This window comes from Grus americana, chromosome 1, assembly GCF_028858705.1.
Source record: "Grus americana isolate bGruAme1 chromosome 1, bGruAme1.mat, whole genome shotgun sequence".
In the NCBI taxonomy this organism is placed as follows: Eukaryota; Metazoa; Chordata; class Aves; order Gruiformes; family Gruidae; genus Grus; species Grus americana.
In genome coordinates this window covers 15201729-15222234 of record NC_072852.1, presented here as the reverse complement: position 1 = coordinate 15222234, position 20506 = coordinate 15201729, and the positions used below count along the sequence as shown (strand labels likewise).

General features: G+C 37.4%; 1 protein-coding gene across 8 annotated transcripts in view; it reads left to right on the top strand.

Moving 5' to 3' along the window:
• Nucleotides 1–20506, top strand: part of SRPK2 (SRSF protein kinase 2) — a 151144-nt gene that overhangs the window by 34358 nt on the left and 96280 nt on the right. For 2 of the 8 annotated variants that reach the window (XM_054808305.1, XM_054807878.1), the window contains exon 3: nucleotides 17901–17964. The exons of 3 other annotated variants lie outside the window; for them this stretch is intronic. In XM_054808305.1, coding sequence (XP_054664280.1) covers nucleotides 17927–17964 — 38 coding nt within the window. In that variant the 5' untranslated portion in view covers nucleotides 17901–17926. Of the gene's footprint in view, nucleotides 1–17057; nucleotides 17187–17716; nucleotides 17965–20506 lie in introns of those variants that run through there. 3 more of the 8 variants (XM_054808386.1, XM_054808215.1, XM_054807966.1) reach the window with 2 other exon arrangements.

Genomic DNA, 20506 nt, shown 5'->3' with positions numbered 1-20506 from the left:
GGAAAGAGAACATCCTTTAAAAAATCTCTTATTAATGTTCCCACATAATATAAAGGAGACTAGTAGTCTAAAACATGTTTTCTTTGAGCACATTCTCAGTGAATCTCAAGTGGTTAACATGCAGCTTAAAGCATATAGATAGATAGTCTATCTGGTGGACAAAAATAGTCTAAGGACAAGGCAAAAAAAAAAAGGAATCCTTGACATGATTTAAGAACATGTACTCACAACTGAGTAAAGAAAGACGAGTAATGGCCTGTCGGAGGGCTTAAACTGGGATGCTGGCTAATAGCACTACACGTGAGTAATACATGCAGATCACAGGTTTGCTTTTGGCATGTGTTAGCAGCTAATGATGCGCAGGGTTTTATCTGTCCTTGTATGGCCTAAATGTGGTTACATTTTATAGTCTCGTGCTTGTGTCAGTTTTAGCCTTGCCAAAAACCCCTTTAATTGGCAAAGAGGGCCAAATCTTGGCTGTAAACTTTCAAACCTTTAAGGCAAAATTTGTGAAATTAGCAGCAATCTGGAATATTTGATTGTGGTGGGTGTTCACAAAGAAATATTAACTCTAAGCAGCTACAGAAAACAGGCCAATATTGCCCTGACTTTCAAACAAAGTAATAAAGGAAACCTTCCTGACAGAGGCAAAAAAAGGCTCTACCCCAGTTACTTGTACACTGAGATTGTGCAAGGAGGGCCAAATGGTCAAGGCTAATACCTAATAGTTAGGCACTTCTAGTATTTTGTACCCTTGTCATGACTAAGAATCCCACACCTGTGTGAGCCCTCTGCTATTTCAGGCTGTTTTGCAAAACACTGATGTCCCCACCTCAGAGAAGTTAAAAGAAAAAAAAAAAAGTAGTGAAGTAGAGGGAAACAGATCATCCTCCACTTGACTAGTTTTTGTGGGTGCTGTGCCAGAAATGCATGGAAATTAGTTGGAGTATGGTTGTATTTTATGTATGTATTTATTTTTAAAATCTGATTAACAGTATCTCATACAACTATACTTGCTTGGACACTCCATATGCATATACTGTTGTCAGGAGTGTAATGTTACAGGTATTTAAGCTCGCTTTGGTACCAAACTGTATGCATGGTAGTATGCAAGACATTAGCCTACCCTCCCTGGTGCCATCACTAGATGGCCTCTGGGTAGCTTCTTTAAAGATATTTAGGTGTTATGACACTGTAGGTTAATTGGCAGAATAAAATCATTTATACTTTGTGACGTGCTTTAATAATAAAAGCTAGCTACAATTTAGGTAGTATGTTCACTTTAATGATCATGCTTTTGGCTTGAATTTTAACTGTATATTACCTATATTTTAAACTATCTGCATAATTTATTGCCATATAAACATTTATAATAAAAGTGATAAATCAGAACTGAAAGACACTACATGTCAGCACTCTGGGGTAGATTTTGCTACACAGCAAAAGGTGCTGTCTGTCTTCATTGGCCTATTTCTCTTTTGCCTGTTGCTTGGATTGTGAAAGATTCATTTTTATTCTATCATTCAGCCACCTCCTAGTAGACTTGTTAAATTAAAATCTTAGTTTAATGAATGGTTACAAGACTAAGTCTTCTGTTGTTTAACTGTTCTGTTCAGGCCCTTTTCAATTGCTGTTTGCTAAAATGTGCCCTACTATGAGATACTTAAGTCTTTCCAATGAGTAGCAATTTGAGAATTCTGTTTCTCGAACCTGCTGCATGTCTAACACCTCATCTTCTGACATTCAGATGTTCATACATTAACTTATAATGTGGTATTAGCTTCAGAGCTGAAAAAAATATATAAAATGCACAAGTGAGTTGAAAGGGGTCAATAATGGTTTCTATAACTGTAGCAATGTCCAGATTCTGTCAGAGCCTGGCCCTGGCTGCAGAACACAGACCCTGGCTGTACCTGCTCCGGAGCACTTGCATTCTGGGAACAGTATAGTGGCTACATTGATAGCTCTTCTGTTATGCTGGTGACAATAACAATATATTTATCTCCACTGAAATTTTACATTCTCTAGGGCAGTAAATAAAAATACTGGTTCTGCAATGGCCCTTAGTGTATCTGTCTATTCCATGTTTTAAGAGTTTTGTTTGATAACCAGAAGTTTCATATGTGTAGAGATTTGGAGCAATATAGGACTGAAAATGTTCTTATAGTCCTGTATGCATCTCTTAATCCACAAATATATCTGTTCAGACTTATCCCACCTAACTTTATCAGCCTGAGTGGAGTTACATCACTACTTAAATTTCCCTGTGCTGTTGTGTACTTCATCGTTTATCTTGCCATAACATTTTTGTAAAATCTGTAGCCTCTGTGTTACTTTACACGAACATGAATATAAGAATGAGAATGAATGAAGCAGAAATTTGTTTGATTTTTTTCCTTCTCTAGTTTTTTAAAAATTATTTTTTTCAGTCAACATGCCTGTGCACTTTTAATTTTTTTTTTTAACTTTTATAAGTGCTTTACTTTTTCTCCACTGGTACTCTCCATGATTTGTTGTACTTTTCCTGTCTTCATACTTCGTTGTATCCATGTTCTTCCCTTTTTAAAGAAAGAATAAATGTTAATATGATTGATGGCTTGCCTCTATATAAGGATATTTATGTGCTAATGTAGCTATATTAGTACCTGTTCTTAACCTTTATCATATGTGGATTGCAATGAATAATAGCAATTTAAAAACAGTTTTGAACATCTGAGTGACTCCACTGTAAAGGATGGGATTCACCTGACCTCACGCGGATGCCTGCAGTGTAGGCATCTACGTCTGACCTGGTTACCCAGACTTCTTTATTATGGGTGGAGAGATACTGGCACTTGGGGTGATTCATCTTGTTTGGGATTAGATTAACCAACTAATGAGATGAACTCTGTCCTGAACTTCCCATTTTCCCCTCTACGGCAGAAGGAGCCTACAGTAACTTAGAGGTAGACAATAACAGATAGAATTCATTTTAGTTGTCTAAAAGTTAGTGGTTGAAAATTGTCATCATGCCTCTATAGTCAGTGGAACAAGTTACCAGAGGAAGGCAATTTCTTCTCTCTTTAAAAATAATGCTGATATCCTCAGTGATCTCCATAGTACACTAGGGTTTTATACTCTACAAATGCTGGGTTTGGGAGCTTTTGAAGCTGTTCCAGCTAGATTTTTAAGAGGTCGTTTGGACATAGCCAAGTGTAGTGTAAAATAAGTTAATTTACTCTTTTTTACATACTTCTTGTACTGGCCTCTTCTTTATCTGGTCACCTTATGTGCTTTCTCAAGCAGATTAAGAAAGGAACGAAGTAATTGTAATAATTATCCTTGGGGGATAAAGAAAGTCTGAATATTTTATCACTTTCAGTCACTTTTCCTGTTGATATTTCTAAGTGAAAATAAACCAGGGCAATGTTAAGTCTTGCTGTCTTTATTCTTGTTGGAGGAGTGGTTTGATGACTCATGTTGATTGGGAGTTTTTCCAATTTTAACATAGCAATTGGGGGTGTTGCATATTAAAAAATAAAAAAGCAAGCTCTTCTCCCCAGTCTTCTAGTAAAATAAGCCTGAAAAATAACAGCAAAAATAAACAAAAGTCTGAAATAAATCCTATTTTTAAATGCACATTTTACTTTTTGCGTCCATCTTGTCATTATACTGCTTTATTCACAAGTTTTTTATGGGCAAAAGCTGAATTTCTAATGTAAAAAAGCAGATGCTACAGGTTCTCTAAATATACTTTGGACTTTCTTAAAATAGGTGTAAATTGTACTCAGTATATCATATTTTCAAGTATATAGGAACCTCCAAAGCATGGTTTTAAATTAAGGTGCTGGGTACAACTCACGGACCTGCCACTTCCTCAACTGCTCTTATCATTGCTTAGTTGTTTGTTGGAGTAGAAGGAGCAGTGTTTACTGTCACGTCCCTTTTTGGAGGGGGAAAGGAAGGATGTGTTATTTTCCAGTACATATTCTGATGTATTGTGTAGACAGTGTGTAGAAGAGCACACCTTGATCTTCCTTAAAATATTTTAAAGTGCTCTTGCCTTCCTTTTCCTAAACAATCACACATCGGCTCACTTAAGTTGAGCACATTTTCTGTATTCAGTGTTTTCCCTTGTAAGATTTAGTCCTCGTCTTTTTTTAGTTTGCTTTTCTTCCTACACTATCCTGAGCTTTCTCATCCTTCTTTGTCTACTCTCTTCAGCTATCTATCTTTGCCTTGGCAACATACCTTTTCTCCCTCTCAAAGTTCTTCCCTTCTTCTCCCGGAATTTTTGCTTTATTTTTCTCCTGCTTGATTTTTCTCTGCTCTCAGTGATTTCTGCTGATTTTATTTTGCTCCCTGTGTCTCCCAACAGTCTCTATACTCTTTCTCATCTCTTTTCCTTCATCTAGTTCTTAATTAACATTTGAAGATAAATTGGTGATTCTTACGACTTAACAAAATGACATTGTTTAGAATCGACTTGTAAGGTTGGCTTTTCTTCTCTTGCTCATTTTTTCTTTCCTTTTTATGCATATATAAAAGTGTTAAATACCAGGAACAAATAAAGATGATATAGATCTATTTATATTCTAGGTTTCCTATAAATTGAATGCAGTAGTAGTGGCATTTAGAAATACATATAATCTTTGAAGCGTGTTTCCTTCACTGTAAGGGAGCCAGGATGATCATCGGTAGACTTTGTCTGGGCTAGACATGCTAGTCCTGTTGAAACTTGAATGATCTGATTTTCCAGCATGTATCTTCTATGACTGTAAACTTAGATACTTTAGGGAATGGTGAATAGCATAGTGAAACTGGCAGAGAATTCAGATAATTTAACTTTTGGTGCTCTTTCATGAGGTTTTTTATTTTATTTAACATAGTTTTCAATTTCCCCCCCCCGTGTTTATAAAAGGGAAATGCTCTAAGAATGAATCCTTTCTCTGAACCCTCAGTGAAACCTGAAGTAGTAGGTAGAGTATTACCTGCCAATCTGTGTTTTCTTCCCATTTTCATTTTGATGTCTTTATGACTATCTGCATTGGTCTATTTTTTTAAACAAAGTTTCTTTTAGTTCCAGTAGGGTTTTATTTTTATGAAAGACATAACTGACACTGCTGGCAATCTGTTCAACATTGTGTATTGTTTAAGTGTTGCTCTAACAGCTGCCAAAATTAGGAGTATGTTGTTGAAAACCTAAATTTATAGATGTTTCTTGCCAACAGTGAAGTCAAAGTGCTCTGCTCATGTATGCAGGAAAAGACTGAAATGTATAGGAGTTCTAACTTTATAGTTTAGAGAAGAAGTTGGCTGGGTATGGACATGTGTAAGTGACATCATTTGCTGACTCTTTAGATGCTAGCCACCAGGGTTGAGACCCAGAGAGAAGCTGCTGGAGTTGCAGGGGAGGAGAAGGCTGTGACGTACTTCTACACTTTCAGTGGCATCGCTCAACAAAATCTGCTTCATACAATGTAGGAGAAGATGGGAGGTAACGAAGGACAGCATGACTAGCTCCTGAACGATGTCACCACACATTTGCAGAGTGGATGGTGATGACTGGCCCCCTACATCATTGTGTGTTCACCACAGAAGACGCTATTTGTAGCCAGCTTTTAGACAAGGCAATACCAGGTTTCTCATGTGATTCCTGAATAAGTAATGGGGAAGTCAGATGGAGAAGGGGAGAGGGTGTGAAAAGGAAAAAGGTAGAGCTAAAAAAAAATAATCTTGAAATGCTTAGCATTCAAGAGGTGAACTTGCAGACCAGCAAACTGCACTCTGAATTTTTCATCAGCAATAGCTGATTATGATATAATTTAGATGAGATATTAATGGGGGCGGGGGGGGGAAGCAGTGGAGATGTAAATAGCTTTACTGATTGTAAGATCAAATCTCATATCTGGACAGACCTCTGCTTTATATAAACACCTCCATTACTGTGGTTACTTTTAACTCCCTTCTTTTCTATGGAAATATTTTGTCTCCAGCAGCCAGAATTTTTTTCTGATAAGATTTTTTAAAAATTTCTTACACTTATTCCTTTTCTCAAATCTTGCAGTAAAAGTGTGTAGCTGTTTCTCCAGATTCCAATCATTTATTGTTTTTGCATATGTGTAATGTTGCTTTTTAAAAAGAAAAAAAAAATCAACATCCCATTTCTCTGAAGAACATAGCAAAAGCAAAGCAAGGGGATATTTTAACATGTATTTGCATGTGTTGTAGGTTTTATGTATAAAATTAAAAATGTTCCTGATGGAAGTCCTTCAGGACTAGGCGGCTTTCATAGCACTCCCTTAAATGGAGCCACTTCATAGTTTTTCCTTCCATTTCTGTGAGTATAAGATGTTCTTCTCCTATATATTCAATGATAGATATTCAATACATGTATCTTTATACTATAATTACATTCAGACTTTACAAAGGCAGGCATCTGAAGCTTTAAAGCTATTTCTGTTCCTTGCAAAAAAGAAAGTGTAAATAGAAGAATGTCCTTTACTTGAAGATTTTGGTGGGGTGCCAAGTTATCAGTGTTAGGGTGTTTAACATTTGTATCAGTTTAAATAAATACTTTCCTGTGTTACTGCTATGTCCACTCTTAGCTAGGGAGAAGCCCAGTAGAAAAATCACCAGTGTCTTTTTCATGTTGCTATGTAAATCCAGGGCACTGGCAATTAAAGATTGAAAATGATATACGTGAGAAACACACTTGAAATATAATTAGAAGGTTCCTCCTTTCGTGGGCACTGCATGCATGTTTAAAATTTGTCATCAGTACAATTTTATCTCCAGTAATAATTTTCAAATTTAATTTTTCTGTATTACAGCTTTACTAAAAATACTGTTTCTAAAAGCTTAAACTTGATCAAGATGTAGTTTAAGAATAGGTAGATCTATTCAGTTAACTAAAATAGTATTTTAAAATAATAAAAAGATCACAAAATCACAGAATGGCAGGGGTTGGAAGGGACCTCTGGAGATCATCTAGTCCAACCCCCCTGCTAGAGCAGGATCACCTAGAGCAGGTTGCACGGGATGGCATCCAGGCAGGTTTTGAGTATCTCCAGAGAAGGAGACTCCACAACCTCTCTGGGCAGCCTGTCCCAGGGCTTGGTCACCCTCAGAGTAAAGAAGTTTTTCCTCATGTTGAGCTGGAACTTCCTGTGTTCCAGTTTGTGCCCATTGCCCCATGTCCTGTCACTGGGCACCACTGAAAAGAGTCTGGCCCCATCCTCTTGACATCCCCCCTTTAGATATTTATAAGTATTGATGAGATCCCCTCTCAGTCTTCTCTTCTCCAAGCTAAACAGACCCAGCTCTCTCAGCCTTTCCTCATCAGAGAGATGCTCCAGTCCTCTCATCATCCTCGTAGCCCTCCACTGGACTCTCCCCAGTAGTTCCCTGTCTTTCTTGAACTGGGAAGCCCAGAACTGGACACAGTACTCCAAAAAGATGCTATATTAATGGAGAATCAGGTACGATTGTTACAGCTTTATTGTTGCTACTAGTTGTCTGTTACAATAGACAATGATTCCTTCTGTGCAATGTCTTGAGGTTTTTTGCTTTCATTGGCAATGATTATGGTAGCAGGAAGGGAGATCCACATCTGAGAAGCAGGTATGATTACAGTTAGTGCATGTGCATTTTGGAGGACTGGGAAATGGTGATGGTTTCATATTAAGTTTCTTCTGCCAGCTATGTGCTTTACCTCAGAGATAGCAAAGGGGTTGTGTGCTGGTGCCATGATCCAAAGCCTTTTCTTTCCAGTAATTGATCTTGGTCTGACAGGCTCTAACAGAGGATTTTGGTGTCCTTCAAGAGTTTGTATTGGCCTTCAGTTGTCTTTTTGACAAGAAACAAGCTGCGAAGGGGATGCTGAAGGATGACTAACTCTGGTCAGATGTGAAATTTCAGGTTTGTTGTAATATTGGGAAGATTGCTGTGAGACAAAGCCTTAGTATTTCATTCGGTGGTGCCAGTGATTCCCAGAACCTAGACTACACAGTGGACATGGACAGGCTTATTTACGCAGGAGTCGTAGTGTCCAAATGAAGGAACCATAGGTAAAACCAGAAGGAGTATTGGATATTATTTGATGAGTGTGGCACAGTACAGTTGACATCAGTATCTTGGTTTTGGTAGCTGTAATGGCTGCTGAGGATGTTCTTCCTGCTGTCTTTTACAGTCTTTTCATTCCTTCTTTGTGTGAAAACACTTTTTTGTTTCTCTCTTTTGTTTTTGTTTTGTTGTTTGTTTTTTTTTTTCCCCTTGACATCTTAACTGAAGTTTGATAGACAAAACTCTGTAACCTCCCCAGTGTTCCTGAAGAATTGCACTTCAGGTAAGACGATGACTGTGATGACCCATGTCCCAGTGTGGCACAACTGCTAAAGTGGAGAGGTTTTTGGCTTGCTATGTGCTCAGATGATGTACTTTTTTGATGGAGCTTTTTCTTTGAACTGTTTGTCCTCTTATGAGGCCAGAAAAGGTGAAACAAGTCCTGCCTCTTCTTCTAGAGGAACAGAGTTAAGAATGTCAGCCAAGAATTCAAGGCGTATAAAAGTCTGATGATCTGCTGGATAAGAACTGTTGAAAACCTTGCAAGAATATTTGGAAAAGCCTGTTATGTAGATACTGTGGTAATGATCACAATATAAAAACTTTGACAGAACATACTGAAAAACATCCTTCGAATATCCTGTCAAAATATCTCAATTTAAAAATATTTCTCCTATAAGGATTTCTAACTGTAAAATTTGTAACAAAAAGTAAAAACAAAGCTTTTTAGAACAGTGAATGATAATAAAAAGTAAGGCTAAGGAGAAATTCTAACCTGGAGTTTAATGTTATAACATGTATTCAATAACTGTGACCCAGTTTAATCCTTTTGGGTAAATCATGTAGCTTCATCTCCTAGGAGAGGCAGGAATCAGAGTGTGTGCAAGATTTTATGAGTCATTGCTTTAGACTGTAGAAGGTAACATATGCTTGACTCAGTCTGGATGAATAGAAACCTGTATTTTCTTAAGGCTGGAATTTAATTTGTCGTTCTACATTAGGGCAATTTAATTTTTTTTTCTTGAATTTTGAAGAAAAAGCACATAACAAATGAGCGAAAAAATAATAGTATTTGAAAATTTGAATAGCACTTAAGGCATTTAAGCAAATTGTAGACCTGAAAGAAAAGGCTATTATGAAAAGAATCCTAACACAGTAACAATTGTACACTAGATTGTAAAAGGAATAAATTAGAAATATTTCAGACTAGCAATCAAAAATTATCAATTCTGTCTAGGGAGTTAAGACAGTAAAGATACTACAAGTGATCTAGTTTGAGGGTGTGAAAAAAATTCATATTGCATTATCATGCAGAGGTTGAATTTCTTTCAGCTTTGATAGAAAATCTGACCATGCACACTCAGCAAATCATTGCCTTGCTCTAGACAAAGTCTGGAAAATACAGCTAATCGTTTATTGTGTTTTAACTAACAGCATAATAACTTCTTACATCACTGTCTCCAGCTACCTTATGTACAACTGTTCCCACATGAAGATGTTTTTTGCCTAGTTGTGGGAAGCATTTGGAAGTTGATTTTAAAGGATTTTTAAGGAGGATACATTTTAATATACTTAGTGAATATTTTGTTTTTTTTTTCCCCAGAATGGATGAACCTGTAGGAATAAGCTTTCCAGCAACTCTAGGAAATAGTCTCAACTCTGTCCCCTCCAAACAAAACCTTTCTCATAAAGGTTAAATACATATAAATAATATAAAAATATAAGTAATAAAGTTAAAGACAAATTTGAAAATAACAACAAGCATAGTCATATTTGGGGTTAATGTTTTCTTTGGTATGCTTTACGAGTATTTAATCTGACAAGTGGGTATGCAAACAGAAGTTTAAATTTTGATTTTTTTTTTTCTTTGAAGGATGGCTTTTTCTGCGACTGCAGTTTTTCAGACATTGGGCAGACTTGATTATTGGGCTGAGATGGGAGGAGGGAGGGAAAAGCAACAACTTGGTGCTGGGCGTACAGCTGGTACAGCAAATGCTTCCAGACCCAGGAGAACTACCAGAGTGAAGAATTCCTCTTAATGTTATCTTTGTGTTTCAGTAAGCACTTTATTAATGAATACTACAGCCTGGCAAAAGATCAAATGCCAGATTATGTCAACAAGGTTTAGTTAAAGTTACGTGGGTGACTTAACTATCCATTTGAATTTTTTTTAAGTTTAACTGTAATTCTGTTTCCCTGGGTTTATACTGGGCCATTTTTAGAGTAATTGTAGCATACTCTTAATGCTTTTCTTCTTAAACACCTAATGGTTTCTCAAGTTTATCTACAAACTTCCTGCAAAAATTTCCATACAGAAACATAAACAAGAAACTCAAGAATTTGACCCTATTAAAAATTCTTCAGAGGTATTAAGTATGTGACTTAGGCTGTATATTTATATATTTGGAAACTAAATATTTAAACAAGTAAAAGGCAAATTCATCTGTGTATTTTGTATGCTTTTTTCCCTTTTGGAGAAGCAGAAACAAACTTGACCGTAAGGTGGATGTTCTCAAGCTTCTGGTTTCCGCCCTGAAATCTCCTGCAGTGCGTGTTTCCTTCCTACCATGTTTCATTCCTTTCTGTATCCCATGCTTTCCTCTGTCCTTCTTATGGTGAAGATTCAGTGAAATGAAGTTTTAAAATGACAGTACTAGTGTTGCTATTTTTCATTAATTAAATACCATTGTTCAGTAAGTTCTCGAAGTCTTCCATTTTCCTCTGCAAAACCAAGGCAATGGCTACCATTAAAGGTATATACTGTCTCTCAGATTGGCTTTGCCTTCCATTTGTGTTCATGAGAACAGCGCTAAACAACTAGCCATGTCATCTGGATGAAAGATGTCTATCTTTCAGAAGTAGGGTAGACATCTCTTGGGTACTAATGGGGGGTGGCAGCCATTTTAGAATCATAGAATCTCAGGTTGGAAAAGACCTCTAAGATCATCAAATCCAATGGTCATTTTGAAGGAAGACAGATTTTCCTCAGAATATTTTGTAAAAGTATTATTTTTCAACCTCATCTCAGGGATGGAAAACTTATTTTGGAAGGATAACAGTGATATTACTGTGAATATATTCTTTCAAAGTACCTGAGAAGATGATGCCAGTGGAGTTTTAAGTATATTGGAAACGTGAAAAATCAGTGTTTCTGTATCTCTGAGATTGCTTGGAGAGATCACGTGCACCCTATAGTTTCTTTAAAAAAAAAAAAAAAAGTCTTGGTATTGTTAAGTCCACTTAATGTACTTGTAAATACTGAGTAAATCCATCTTGCTCTTTATGCAAGGGAAAATTAAATATTTCCGTTCATCACATTTTTCTCTTTTCTAGACCTTTTTTTTTCTTTTTTCTGGGCAGATACTGACTCCTATTATGTATGCCTGCTGAGGTGAGCATGAGTGGGATGCAGCTTTAGTTGGTGCTTGTTGTGTGGACTTGTGCAGTGTGTACAAATAAAGGATCTGTGCTCCCCTTTGTATCTCTTATCCAGTCCCTACTATTTGTGTGTGTGATGAACTAATCTTTCCAGTCTTCTTGCAGTTGCACTTAATGCAAAAGAGGATAGATGCCTGCTTTATACTAACTGAATTTTGTTCTGTTGTAGTAGGGGAAAACAATTCAGGCCATCCCTCTATTTCTTCTTTGTTATGTAAAGTTGTTGGAAGACAAGAAGTTTCATCACAAGAAGCACCACCCGAGGTTTGTTGTCTGCTCATTAAGGGGCTCCAGATTTCTCCACCTGTACAGCAAATAACACTAAATTGGGGCACAAGCACTATATTTTTTTTTTTTTTTTTACTTCCAAAGCTTAGTAACCTCTGGAAGAATGATTTATTTTAGGGTAATTATACTCTGTGTTTCCATACTACCCCATTTAACACTCACGTATTGATCAAATTTAGGCTTGCTCTGTGTTTGTGCCATTTTGAAACTCCTGGTGCCAGAGCCTGTGATTCTAGCAGTTCACTTTGTAGAAGTATTTCCTATTTTAAAAGTGTGTTATCTAAAAGAGATCAAGGAGTGAAGCTCTCAAGTTGTGTGTAAATCTGCCTAATTTTGTCCTGTGATACCCGGTGCCTCATCAGGTGAATTTTAATTTATTGCCTTCTTTTGTACCATGTAGTATGTCACTTGTACAACAACTATCCACAGCTCAAAACATTGATTTGCCCACATAAAATAAAATTACTAATACTAAAATTCCTAAGGCATTTCATGGTTTCAAGGCTGAAAATTTACTTAGAATGGGTTGTTTGGTTAATTTGCTTTGCATAATATTTTCAGGTCTGTCTTTATAGGATGTGGGAAGCAAGATTATTTATTTTTACAGTAACACTGGAAGTACAATCAACTTGCAGCAGGATGAAAGTTTTAGTAGGCAAAATGTAAGATCCAAGCTGCTGTAGCACTAATGTGACGTAAAGAAGGAAAAGATGATGGGGAATAGACTAGGATGGATATTGATGGGGACGGAAATGTTTGAAGATACTATGTAAGAAAGGCTAAAAGCATCTTGAGCTTGTGACCTAACACATATGCTGCACAGAAAATGGAAGAAAAGCACTGAACCTGCTAGTTTATGATCAGGCTAGATTAACAAAACATGTGGATAAGCCTACTTATTAATTAAAAACCAAGTATATTTTTCTTGCATTTGTTTAGTATAATGTTTATTTTAAGCGATGTATGATATTTTGTATGGCAGTGGTTTACATTGCAACAAATGGAAAGTAGTATTTTTAGTTGCTACTTTGTCTCTTCCCTTGCCCCCAAAAGGGGGTGAAACAGTGACTTTTGTCAGTTGACTTTGAAATAGTGGTGACTCTGATATCTACCCATATGTCACAGGGAACAGTTTGTGCACTGGTGTATACCTTGTCCGCACTTTTCCATCTGTGAAGCAGCAGCTAGGTTTTTTTTTCTTTCTTTTGTTGCGGAAAACTCTTGGTTTTTTTTCTTATTGGTAAAACCAAATAAACAAAACTCTAGGCTAGACATGCTTCCCTGTTCTTTTTTTCCAGATTATGTTTATATTCCTCAGAGCTTCTCAATTCCCATATCATGTTTTTTTCTTCTTCTTTCACATTATTGAAATAAAATAGCGTCTCTTCTTTGGCTTGTCTGGAGAGTTTCTTCCCTTATCCTTTCTGAGGTAGTTTGTTTTAGATTCATTGTGGAAACATTTTGGTTTCTTGGAGCCTTTGGCATGATGCTCTCCTACAAATCCCCTTTGAGTTAGAAACTGCTAGCATGTCTTTGTAGGGCTCTCCCTTCCATTTTTCCAAGCTTCTGGTCTCCTCTTTTATTGGCAGAGCAGATGATCTCTCTGAAAAGGAGATCCCTTCCTGTTTTAACTTTATCAGATGCCTTTTTCTCTGACCTAACCCACAACCTACACTTGAACATCTCAGAGGAGACAAACAACTGGGCTAAAAAAACAGTCTGAGCACAGATCCCTCTAAATGGTTATTCTTGCTTTGGTTTTAAAAAAATAAAGATCATGATGATTCTCACGCCATTTTGGGCAGCGCAGAGCCTTTCTGAACTTGTTTTCATTTAATTGCAGCTTGAATAGTATGAATGGCTTTAGAGACTTAGTGTCTCTGCTCTGCTCAGGTCTTGGATGACAGGCAATTGTCTGCCACTTGATCTATATACAATGTAAAATTACTCAAAGTGGGCTGATAAAGTGCATGGAACAACTGAGGAGTTGGTGACAAGGATACTGCCACCCATACCTGAATTTATTGTTATTTTGTCACTTGGGAAATTTATTAGCTGCTGCTTTGGGATTTGCAGGCACTAATTTTCATTCATTTTCATCTTTTTTTCAGCTAGAGTGTTATGATCTATTCCTCTGGATGTGCTTCTACTTACAGTGCCATCTTTTTGTTGCCTCTGTAATTAGGACAGTCCGAAAACCTTCAGTGAGAACCCATGTGCTTGCTCGCTAAGCAGAGGTTCACTGTACGTCTGTGCGCTGATCAATACAGTGATCTAATTAACTCATAAAAGCCATTAAAGATGATGTCTTTGAATCTGTAATGGGTGTTGATCCTGATTAGCCCAGCATTTATTTACCTTGGTGCCACAGCACTTCAGGTCGACCAAAAGTTGAAGTGTTAGTTCTCTGTGTCAGGTTGGAGGGACTTGAACCAAGAGGTCTTCAGGAAGAGCTGCTCGGTTGTAAAACTTTTCTACTTGAATTTTAACAAATATTACTATAATTTGCATTCTTCTGGGCTGCAAAGGCTGGTTGAGTGGGTGGTACAGTAACCACCATTTGGAGGTTTTTTTTCTTTTTTTATTTGAACTTGGGATGCAATTTGTATGTTCTAATAAATTCTGTAAATGAGCCCAGATTTCTGGATATGTAATTTATAAATAATCAAAATAAACAAGTGATAACATTGCTGTTTCTGCAGCCATTTTTCTCTTATGGCCTAAAAGGCACTTAGTGTAAAACTCGTCTGTCTTATTTTGGTGATATTATTTCCATGATCAGTTTTGTATCAGGAGTGATAATGGTGTTATCAGCCTGACCTTGGGGGTGCAGTATAGATGTGGAAAGGTACAGATTTGCTTTTAAAAATGAATGAAATGGGTCCACTTGCAAAAATCTCAGATAGCAGAGACAAAAGATAGGTAAATCCCAAATAAGAAAATATTTCAAATTGACAGAAGAGGAGCAGAGAGGGTAAAGAAAGAAAAACCCCAAAACCTTATGGTAGATGTTTTATCAACTTGTGGAATGGAACACTTGATACTAGGATTTATTTTTTTTTCACTGAGGTATCATTTTATTTAAATTCTTCTTATCATTCTATTAAATAAATCTTTGTTGTCACTGAATAAAAATGAAACTAAATTACGTGCTGGAATACCAGCAGAGAGAAATGTCTTCGTGCATCTCTTAGAGCATCCGGGGACTTCAAGTTTGTAGTGAAGTAACTTATATCTTGGATTTTATTTTTAACATCTTGTAGCATGGTGTTAGTGTAATAATCTCTAGACATCCACTGAAAAACCTGTATGGAGGGCTGTTAATGGAATGGATCAGCTAATCACTTCATTCCACGCTCTGTGGATTTTGTTTTGCCGTAAAATCCTGCCTTGTTAATATCTGTTTGTTTCATCCGTTTTAAATTTTAACAGGGTTAAACACCTTCAGATGGAATTAAAAAATAAAATGTTGGATTATGAGATTGAGGAACATATTTAGTTAATCAGTGTCAAGGATCTGTGGTAGGGGACGTGAACTTGAGTTTGCACCTCCAAATTGTCAACTCTCTAACCAAAAGTGAGGGTAAGCAACTGAGAGAGCTGCCTTCTAACATTCCTTCATCTAGAAGGAAAAATAAAAAAACCCTAGAGTACTAAAAGAATATACTTTCTTTTAACCTGTGTAATATGAAATACTCTATATTCGGAGACTTTTTGAGGTAATTTTTTTCTGAGTTTTCTTAAAGGCAGTTTATTTCAGAGAAATATTTCTGCAGTGTTCTGAATACCTGGTTGAGTCCTGCAGTAGGCCTTTTTGATCACACTGTGCCACTGTTCTTTGGTCTATTTAATCTTTTGCGCTGTCTTCATACAGTTTAAACATAAATGTGTGGAAAATACCGTATTATGATAACCTTAATATTACAGGGTTAGCCTTCCTTCACTTGTTTAAAACAAGCTTTGAAATAAATATATCCAGTGTGTAATTTGTATGATCAACACCAATGTCAAATGTTGCACTAAAAAATCTGTTTTAAAATAACAGTGTGGTTGTATAGTTGAAAACAGAGATATTAAAGCTGTTCATGGAGCCTTCATGTAGTACAGTGTAGTTGTCAGTGACATGTCCGAATTTTTTTTACTGTAATGTGACTGGGTTTTTCAGTGATGAGGTGGATATTCACTGTTTTCAGTTTTTAGCCACTATGCAGTTCTAAGTCTTAGTTAATAGACATTTTTCTAAGACTTAATAGTCATTTTCAAGACTGCAGTGAGTACAAAATTAGATAATTTGATGTTTGGAGGTGCTCACTGGTGTTTTATCATAGGTGTTGGGTGTTTTTTTAACTGAAAAAACCCTCTAGTACCCCAGGGAGTGTAGTTTATGTTGTCATCCCATCTTGATAGCTGGAGAACCAAGGCACAGAGGGAAAGATGCACGTGGCCTAAACGAGAACTGCTATGGACTTTTGGTAATGAGGTTTGAAAGACTAGATCAGCAAGCTTATTCTCTAGCACACTGCAGCTCTGGAGCTGCCCAGAATATCAGGCTGGACATTCCTGTGGCAGCTGAACTTCTGCCTGTGTTGGGACATGAGTCTGGGTAGGCAGAGAAGTCTCCTGGTAGCTGTGACCAGAGGAGCACCTGCTGCCTGGGATGGGCAATGGCAAAGGAAGTTTTGCATGGTGGAGCCAGTTGTGGACATATGGACGCGTCAAAGATGTGTCTTGAAAGCTCTGAGAAGCATCTGCTTTGGATGTGAGAACTGAGATTCTTCTTGAAGGCTTCTCTGGTCTGTATGTTTTGGGAAGAACAAGTGGCATGCGCTTAACCAGGTGATGATCGCTGATAACTTGCAACCCTTCCACCCAAGCAGGAGGGTAATGAACTCATTCAAGCAGTAATAACAATTTTTTAACTTTGGTTAAAAAAAAAAAAAGAAAATCTAGTTTCTTTTTTTTTTTTTCTGTTTTTAGAAATTTCTGAGGCTTTGTATCTGAAATATGTGTAAAGAAAGAAAAAAAAGTCAGGTTGAAGCTCTCCTGTCATAAAATGGTTAATTCCAAATAGTTGAAGTTTACTTTGGTTGGAAACAAGAGGACATAATATTGCACAGGTCTCACCAGTATTTCTATAGGTGGCACTACGGTCTCCAGTGCGGATATGATCTTAAAATGATGCTCAGATCTGTAACATTATTCTTTGGTTTCTTTGGGTCACAAACCTCTTGACTCCAGAGCTCCTGGTGAATTCATTTTCCGGCAGTCTCTCTGTTCTGCTTTGGCAGGATCTTGTGAAACAAGTGACAGGCGGCGCAAGGGTGCATCTCCCCTTCGGTTACCGTTGGTCCGGGTGTCCGCGCTGGGGTGCGCTGCCAGGCCGTTTCTGTTACGACGGTGATGAGGTATCAGCTCAGGTTAGCCTGCTGGGTGTTTCCGCTTAGTCCTTGCAAGTGCTAGATTGGTAATTAATAGATGTCAAAAAAAAAAAAAAAAAGGAAAATGAAATATTACTTTTCAGAGTATATTCGAAGGAAATTAGAGGCAGGGCAGTAAAAAATAAAATCCAGGTGTGCGTAGCGTTTTCCTTGTCTGATTTCGAACCCACGTATGAAAGTCGTGATTTAATACTTCATTCTTTGTGACAAAAATGATTCAAAGAGCCATATTTTTCAGGGCTTTTGATCTGAAGGTTTTTGAGGGTGTCCAACACAGCTTAGATAACTAACCAGGAAGACAACCCGTGCCATAAATCCTTTGTTTCGGGTTTTTTTCCCCTCAGAAACTCACCTCCGGGCACCCGCTGGCAGCGGTGGCAGCAGGGCTCGCCCGGTAACCGTGTCTGCTCCCGCCGAGGAGAGGCGCCCCCCCTTCCCTTCCTCCTCCCCCCCCCCGCCCGTGGAATGGTTCCGCCCGCCGCCGTGCCCAGTCATGTGCGCGGGCCGGCCCGGCCCGCCGCCTCCCGCCTCGTCCCCTCAGAGCGCGGCTGGGCCGGCCCTCGCACAAGCACCGTGGCTCCTGCGGCCTCCTTCCGAACAAAAGGGCTTAGGGAAATAAAGTCGTTTGGTTAATAAGACTTTGGAAAGCGAGGGCAGGCGGTCTCGGTTGTGAATATTTTCTGATTTTTCCAGAAATCAAGCAGAAGATTGAGCTGCTGATGTCAGTTAACTCTGAGAAGTCGTCCTCTTCAGAAAGGTACAGCTGCATCTCTTGCATGAACGATTCATGGTGTAGCATTGCCAAGCAGCGGCGCAGGGCTTTTTTCTTTTCCTTGTCAAGTTTGCTAGCATTGTTTACGTATTGCATGCTGGTTATTGTACCGTATCCATTGAACCTCCCTTTTTGGTTAAGCTTTGTGCATTTTTGCGGAGATTTATTGGTGTCTTTTTTTTTTAATGAAGCCTACTGGGCTGCAGCATGCAAATCATACTACAGCAGGCTGCTGGTTTGTGTGTGCTGGTGTTGCAGACCTTGCTCCTTTTCACTGTCATGCAAACAGCATCTCGATTTCTAAATTCGTTTTTAAAGACCTCGCGTTTTTGTTGTGTTGCAGGAAGCCGTTCCTTTCAATTTAGATGCATAGGAAATACAACTTGGTGAAGCGTTTCATGTCCTGTTATGTGGAAAGGGAGTGTCCTTTCTAAAGTAGCTCAGGAATCGCAAATCCCCCAATTAGTCATATTCTGTAAGATAGATGTGATCCTTGTTCAAGTCTGTGCTAGGAAATGGAGCAGTCGCTGCATGCAGTAATGGTTCATGCCTGCAGGTAAGGACAAAATGACTCAGAAGTGTTTTTAAAGCAATTATTTTATCTGTCAATCAGATGATTATAATTTCAAGTAGCTGTTTCATTTTAAAGAAATATTTCGAGATACCAAATGCACATTAAGTTTTCTGATGTGAGATAACCTCCTGATGTGATTATTTTGTTCATTTTAAATGATCCAGTCCCGCTCACTTCTGTTTTGCTTGCAACTGAATTTTAGGAGAGATTTTAATTTTCAAAATTGCTTAAAGCCAGAGCAACATAATATCTATCTTTTTTCCCCCCAAATTACTTACAGTAATCATCTTGGCTGTATGCAAAAGACCATCTGAATGCTTAATTTTGCCATTTTAATATTGGACATTGGCAAAAAAATACAGTGATTAATTTTAAGCACTCAAACTGTATGTTTAGCTGAAATTATTATCTAAAGTACATTTTATTGAATGTCTCAGCATAGAAAGATATGGTAATGCACTGAAAGCTATCTTAAGGAAACAAGCTACAAGACATCTTTCAAAATGAATGAGTGCTGTGTGGCATGCATGGTTTAAAAAACCAAAATGAGTGCTTTAATTTGATTTATAAGTATATTTGTGTAAGATGCACAGAAGCAAACTGCATTGCCTTTCACCAGCTGTAGTATAACAAAATATCAGCAATGAGAGATACAGAAAATGGTGGGGGGGAATGGGTTGTTAAGTCACCTTTCCAAAATGGAGAAATATAAGAAGAGCTTTGAGATAGATTTTATTTATTTATTTATTCAAAATTAAGAATCGTGAGTGAAAATGTCAATGTTTATTTATTTACCTCTATCCCACCCTGATGCCTAAAATTTTTAAATACAAGACTAATAAAATGGTGGTGATAACAGAGAGGGTGATGGGGTGAAAATAGTAAAGGAAACAGGTGTTAACTTGATTTTTGGAAAGGCTTTTGTTGGCATTGCTGTGGGAGAATTTGGTATATAACATAGGTATTTATTTTATTAATATGAACGTTACGCAGCACCCTAAAACCAATCAGACCGTTTTTGAGCAAAACATGCTCATAGTTGAACTAATGGTAGTCCTAGATGTAAAGGATTATAACACATAATTAGAAAAAGATGCATTTGCCTGAGATCCATTTAAATGCCATTCATTAAAAAGCAAGATTTTATAACAGTATGATACATTATCGTGCAACAGAGATTAAAATGTGAATGTTCTATATGCACATAGATTTCTTTTGAGGATTTAAATATGTGGTACTGTTCACCTCGAGATTGATTTGACACATCAGCTGCACAATTTTCGTGATCAGTTATAAATGAAAACAACTTTATATATAATCTGAGAATTTTTTTTTTAAATAACCACATTCTTTTCACCCATCTAAAAATAGACTGATTTTTTTTTTTTGCAAGCTGTTATGAAACAGTGCTCATGCTATCCTATTAGCTGCCAGTTCCTTTCAAGGCCCTTTCAAAATTACTATATAAGATGCTTTTAAGAAAAAAAAAAAAATTATAGTATTAAGTGTTTGAACTGCTATACTGTCCTCAGTCTGCTGTATAGTAAAATTGCAGTGTGTGTTCAGACATGAACATGTCTGAATATTCATGTTTTTGACAAACACAGCAAGGGAGCCCATACTTGCCTTTTTTTTTTTTTTTTTTTTTAATTATCAATTTTTACCCTTGCTCCTAGTGGTTGGATTTTTGAGAAGCTTGAGTTCTCCGGGTGGAAATGCCGGGTGGAAGATATGAAAGAGTCCATGGCATGTTTCTTGTTTTCCACACTAGCAGAGGCTGCTAGACAGTGCTTGCATAGCGGGAGGGGAGGTGCTCTGTGCATTTACAGAAACTGATGAAATGGGAAGAGAGAAGGAATGAGAGAGAGAAGCCCATTGCTTTTCTTTGGTTGGTCTTTGTTTTTACAAGACAGTTTAGTGTTTGTAGGTTTTCCTGCTCACTTGGCAAGTTCA